General features: G+C 37.8%; 1 protein-coding gene across 2 annotated transcripts in view; it reads left to right on the top strand.

Moving 5' to 3' along the window:
- The window catches only part of LOC149246511 (uncharacterized), a 246,158-nt gene that overhangs the window by 221,539 nt on the left and 18,240 nt on the right, over positions 1–6,379 (top strand). For both annotated transcript variants that reach the window (XM_089457956.1, XM_089457955.1), the window contains one exon: positions 1,877–1,945. In XM_089457956.1, the coding sequence (XP_089314082.1) occupies positions 1,877–1,945 (69 nt within the window). The remainder of the gene's footprint in view (positions 1–1,876; positions 1,946–6,379) is intronic.

Here is a 6,379-nt window from a genome sequence, read left to right as displayed (position 1 = left end):
TGGGGTTGTATGCTATGCAAACCTAGCAAACCTGAATTTCCAGCTCTTGGAAATCTGCCCTGGATCACCTCTATGTTGAACCATATGGTCTGTACGCCCTGCAAATCAATGGCTGCCTGCTGCTGCAATTCTTCTCCTTGCCCAGAAAATCAAAAAGTTCTTGTGATGATTTTCTCTCTCTTTCTCAAAATCCTTTTTGAGAAAAATAATTGATTGTATCCTCTCTTTCATTTGACATCCTTTCATGGTTTTGAGTTGGGCCAATTCCTAATCTCAACGGTCAAGATTAAATCTAGTCTTGAGTTGAGATCAGTGGTCCAAAATTCAACTTAAATCACTAGTACCCTGTTGATTTTTCTAGTGCAAATTTATACAAGCACTTATTTCTGAAACTTGATAATTACTTCCAATGATGTAGATGATTGTTTTGCACTTTCAATGTATCATTAAGCAATTAAACATTCAGAAATTCACCCATATAGACAATAGAGCAATAGAGATCACAATGCATGAAGAGACAACAAGATTTTTACACTGGGAAAAACCCACTAGGGGCAAAATCCCAGCCAAACTTTCCCTTAGAGAATCAATGCAACAAGAGATACATCAAAGTCAAACTAACCTCCAAGGTCGTCCACCAAGTGTCCAAGTCAGCCCTCGTTAATCTGATTGCAACCACAGGAGTACAGAGATAACGCAGAGAATTCGGCTTCCTTTTCCACAGAGATGAACCACAGATGTTTGGCCCTTTTCCACAGAGATGTATCACAGAAATTTGGCCCTTATCCACAGAGAGAAATCACAGAAATTCGGATTCTCTTGCACAAAGAAGAATCACAGATCTTCGGCCTTACTAGCCCGATATGAACTACAGACATTTGTCCTTCTTGCACAGAGATAAATCAAATAATCCGACTTCTTCACGAGGATTAAACTTGTACTTAATATGCTTCTTTAATCCCCTTAGATCTGCTCCTTGATTTGCTTCGTATGGTTAGAAGATACTAATGATTAATGCTTAGATCGAATGATGATGGAGAGGAGGACGAGTGACACTAATATATAGAGGTCCATAGGCCAAATGGGTGCCTTGAATAGCTGGGCTGACTTGAAGAGTAGAGGGCCGACTTGGACAACTTGTGGCACCAAAACAAAAAGAAAATTCTAAAATGTCTTTTGAACATAAAATAAATATTTTCCTTTTTCTTGTAAGCATGAAGAGCATGCTTCAAATAATTTTTCTTTTACAAATTTATATTTCATCATTACAAGTACAAATGAAACATTGCGAAGACCGACCATAGCTAAAGAAATTCAACATACCCAAACTTAGGTACTTTATTAAATTAAACTCACTTTATAAAAAAACATTCACTTAATTAGTTAATTAATGAAATGAACTCCCAAGTCTAATAGTCATTTAATGACGATTCCTACTACTAGGACACTTTGCTTTTGCGGAAATACCTGTTAGAGCTACAATCATCAACAGGAAACTCGTGCAACATTGGGAAATGCAGATTTTAGAAAGTCAAGAAAATTGAAATGGACATTAAGATGTAAAGATTCTCATCACATCACCTCTTGGTTTGCTCTTTTTAATATGGAATTCTGTATATTGAGTTGGTTGATATAAATTTTATTGATTGTTTCCATTGTGATGTACTTTAATTTTGGCATCATTTGAACTACTATTATCTTTCTTTATCATTTAATGTCCCAATCACAAAAGGTACACAGCTAATCGATGGAGAATACAGTCTGATTGTGCAACATACAACCTTTAATAATCATGCTTGCGGCGTTAGTGTGTAATTACAATTTTGAATCTTCAATTTTTACATTTTGGTTTATTCTGAAATGAATATGAAATCAGGAGCAAAAGGACCTAGAAAGGAAAGCAGAAATGGCAAAGCGGCTCATGGACAGTGGTTACCGTGTAAAGGTAGCCTATTCCCTTGTATTTTTATTTTTTTGCTTAATTAGCTGTATTCAAAATTTGGTACAGCCTCCCAATATTCATAAAAGCTAATCTAATCTGTTAATGAACTGCAATGGATGTGCATATATATCTTCTGTTTTTGTTTAGCATATTGAAGAGAAATGAAAGTGGGCTGCTTTGAAATGCTTTTACTTAAGTTTGTGACTGAAAGCTTTGTTCACATTTTGCATGTGATTTAAATATACTGAACAGCTCAAAACATTTTTCCATGGGGTTCTCTGCTTGGTCAAATATTTCAGTGATTTATGATTTTTTAAAACTTATATTGACCATGATTGAAACTATGATATTATTCTTTCTATCACCTTCCATTCTCTTGTATCTGTGACTAGGTATGGTAGTTATGTGCAAACATAAGATTGATCTGTCTCTGTGGCAACTTATCTTTATGAATTAATTCAAATGTCATTTCTCCATATTACATAATCTTCTCTTCTCTGGACTGACCACGTAAGATTTGTATTCTTTTGTGGATTAGGTATCTTTCTTGAGGTTCTATGATACACTTAATTGTCACAGGATTGTGCTTTTTTGGCTTCTTTGACATTCATAGTTTCAGTAGGTTGTATGAACTTCTGATAGATATTCCCCCGTAATCTGAAGAGTTCATTCCTCAATCATAATCCAAGTAAACCCAGATGTACGACTGAGAAGATGGTGGAATGTCGTGCTGTTCATATTCACCCATCATATTATGAAGCAACCCAGACGAATGATGTCTTCCATGATCTTGCTATTAATTTCCCCTTGGAGACGGTGACAAGAGGCATTCAAGGAGAACTTGTAAGGAGGGGAATAGTTAATGTAGATACTAATGAATTGTAGAAGCAGTGAGGTCTCAAAAATCTTTCTCCGCATTTGCCTTGACAAATGTAAAAAATAGAAACTTATGGGAGAGCCCCTTAATATGAAAGCAATGTCAACAAAATGAACAGCTAGCGGAGATACATTATAGACATTCAGATGATTGCAAATTATCATACAACGGATTTCCTTTCAATGTTCATGTTCTAGACAGCCTGAACAAGGTAAAGAAGCACAAAATGCATTAGAAAGATGATTTACATGTGTGTCACTAATGGTGGTTTAACCATCTAACAATATATTAGTTACATGCTGGTCACATGCCATGCCACTACCATTAAAGTTTACCAATTTAACATGACCACATGATACAAAGTACACAGTAATATAATAATTATTAGTAATGGAGCTTGTTGTTTAATCATTTCAAGGTTACTTGGGAGTGGGAATGGGAGCGACATTTTCAAAAGCTCCCAGTTTGGGAACGATTCCCGGAGCGTTTTGTTAAAATTGGCAACTGGGGCCAAACTCCATGTGGGTCATCTTATTTATGGCAGCTGATATTTCCCTTGATTTCTCTCGTCGAGAGGTGTAGGATTGATCTAACGATCATCCGATTCCGACAAGTATTTATGAAGATATGAATTTATTTTTATTTACTTAACCAATTGTCAAGGTCGGCCAGCAGCTAAGTGTGTGGCACACATGCCCAGCGTTTCATACAAATATAAGTGAGGTTGAGTCATTATATCATCTCATCTCATCTCATCTTCTTTTCTCTCACTCTCCTTACTTGATTGGGTTAACAAGGAGCAGCTAATGTGGGAGAAGGACATAGCAAGGAGGCAAAGAAGGACACAGCAAGGAGGCAAGGAAGACACAGCAAGGAGGAGGACGCAGGTCTGTTCTCTGTTGACTTTCGTTGACCTGGGTGCAGCAAGCAAGAGAGGACTGCATTGACCAGCGAGGGAGCCATTTTGACTGTGGTCTAGTGTGGGGAGTCTCCCTCAAGCAAATTGCAATCCTGATCTGCTGCCCCTGGACCGGATTTGACTTAGACGTTGACTCAAACATTGACTAGTTTTGACCATTTCTTTTGGGCTGTTTCGGGCTGTCCTTCATTGCTGTTGAAGGCTGACTAAGGTTGACTCTAGGCTATTTGTGAACCATTTGATCCACTTTGCAAGTGCTGGTTAGGGCTTCTATTACTGCTGTCATAAAAATTACAGATCTGTACTATTGTACTATTTCTGTCTCCGCTGAACTATTGAAGATTAAAGAAGAATTTATCAAAGGGTTTCCCCGCATTGGGGTTTGTCCTTGGCTAGCTGCTGTTGATCTAAATATGATCTGAGGTTGTCATTGATGTCAACCCAAGCAACACCAAGGCTACCCTGATCTTGCAAGAGAATTTTGACTTGACAACTTACTCTATTTTGAGTCAAGGATCTTCTAGATAGATTCTACTCGTCGAGATGTTTCCGTTGATATATGGCACACCAAGTAATTCTTCACGGTTTGAAAGATATTCATGTTTGAAATTAGTAACCCCAATTAGTGGGCTAAAACCCTATTGGGTTGTGGCATGGCACTCATAATTGGTTTTGGTCATTGAATAGTCATTAATTAATAATTTTTTAAGCTCCTAAAATCCCTCCAACATTCTCTATAGAAGCCCCTCTCAACTCTATAAAAAGAAATCTCATATATCCTCCAAATGTAGTGATCGTGACATTTTCGCTATAACTTCATTTTTGCAAAGTCTTAGATTCTGAAATTAAAACCCATTTGATTCAAAATCCTGATGAACGTCGTGAGTCGTGACTGAATTTCAGATCTTGGTTCGCTATATTTTCGGAGATATGATATGTGGAAGTTAGGGTTTTTGCAGGCTGCCGAATTTCATCTCAAAGAAGTGACCTTGGGAAAATCGTCATAACTCTCTCTCTGAGAAGAGGATTGGAATTCTGTAAAAAGTGGTGGATAGTGCATGGACTGTAGTTTTTTGTGTATCAATTTCAGAGCCGAAGGAGGAAACAGTGACACGTGGCACGTCGTACAAGTTTGCTCTATTGAACTAGTCCATAATTAGGTCATTGTGAGAGATTGGGCATAACTTTGTCTTGAAGAGTCCAAATTGGGTCAGACTTGTGGCATTGGAAATAAGACTCAGAGGGCTTCTATAGGACCGACGATCACATGTTAGGATTTGAAATTGTAGAGATACATCAGATTAAATATTGTGCTCCTAGAAGGCAAGAAAAACTAGATCAAGTGTTGTCAAGGGGTGCAAAGGACTAGACTTTCTAGGGCAGCAAAGAGCAAGGTGCAGCAAAATGATGTAGCAGAGGTAAGCTACAGGTAAGTATCTTCTGTATATGCATGTTCATCTCTTAATTGCATTAGGTTCTTTGTATTCTAATTTGTTGTTTTTGTTTAGCACTGACATATGCTCTGCAGGATGAGGTAAGTTTTGCTATTATCATGTCATGGGTATTTCCTTGAAGACTTTTTGTAGGTATTATATATTCATCAAGAGAAGACTCAATGCATAATCTAATGTTCTGAAGAATGAGAAAGGGTAGCATGACAAGAGCAACAATCAAGGTGCAGAACAACAGCAAGAAGTTCACCACATGAAATCTTCAAGTGGGCAGCACTGCATACAGACATTGTAAAAGTATCATTGTACAGAGTCATTGTAAAGCATCTTTGTAAAACTTGTACAAGTGTCTATCTGCCAAGAGTTGAAGAGGCAATGTCGGGAGGTCTAGGATCATCATTAGGTTGTTGTGTCATAGTTGGGGTTATGATCTAGTGTGTCATCTTCCTCTACGTCATTCTATATCATTGTAAACTGGACCACTTTCCCTGGTATGGGAGTCCATTCTTATTTTATTCTTCTATAGGGTGGTAGGGTGGTGCTAGGCTAGTGCATGAAGTCACCAACAGGTTCAAGCCTGTGAAAACTTCAAGGTGGTAGGGTGGTGCTAGGGTGAGTTGTAGCTCATTGGGTGTTGGGGCATCCGTTCAGTTGACTACTGAAGAATCTCGGGCGTTGGAGCGTCCATCCAGTGGGAGTTGGAGAAGAATGCTTTTCTAGATTCTAGGAAGTTGGAGCTTTCTTTTCAATTGGAGTTGAAGATTAAAGAATTATTAGAAAAGCGTTTGGTGGTTTTTGACCCGGAGGGGGTTTTCCACCTAAAATTTTTGTGCCTCTTGTGTTCTTTTATTCACTGTTGTTACTGCATAAACATTAATGATAATTGAAGATTAACTAATGCTCTGAAAAGATTTAAAAGTGCTAATTGCTAAGGAATATTGATTCACCTTCCCTCTCAGTATTTTGATTTTCCAACAAGCCACCACGTCTGGTGTCTCTTGTCTTGGCTTGTTTTCTGTTGATCTATTAATGTTCTATCTGCACTTTACTTTATGTTTGTGATTGCTAAACTGTGGTTAATAAGAAGAATTGAAGTAAACTGCTCTAAGCATAGAACATACCATAAATTAACATGGTATCAAAGCTGAGGTGAAGACAAAGCCCAAGCAAGAGCAAGAGCAAGAGCAATC

The sequence above is a fragment of the Pinus tabuliformis genome, chromosome 7 (assembly GCF_031772625.1).
Source record: "Pinus tabuliformis cultivar Carrire ecotype Pingquan chromosome 7, CPIR1, whole genome shotgun sequence".
Lineage (NCBI taxonomy): Eukaryota > Viridiplantae > Streptophyta > Pinopsida > Pinales > Pinaceae > Pinus > Pinus tabuliformis.
Note: the sequence above shows the minus strand (reverse complement) of the source record. Positions and strands in the feature narration are given on the sequence as shown.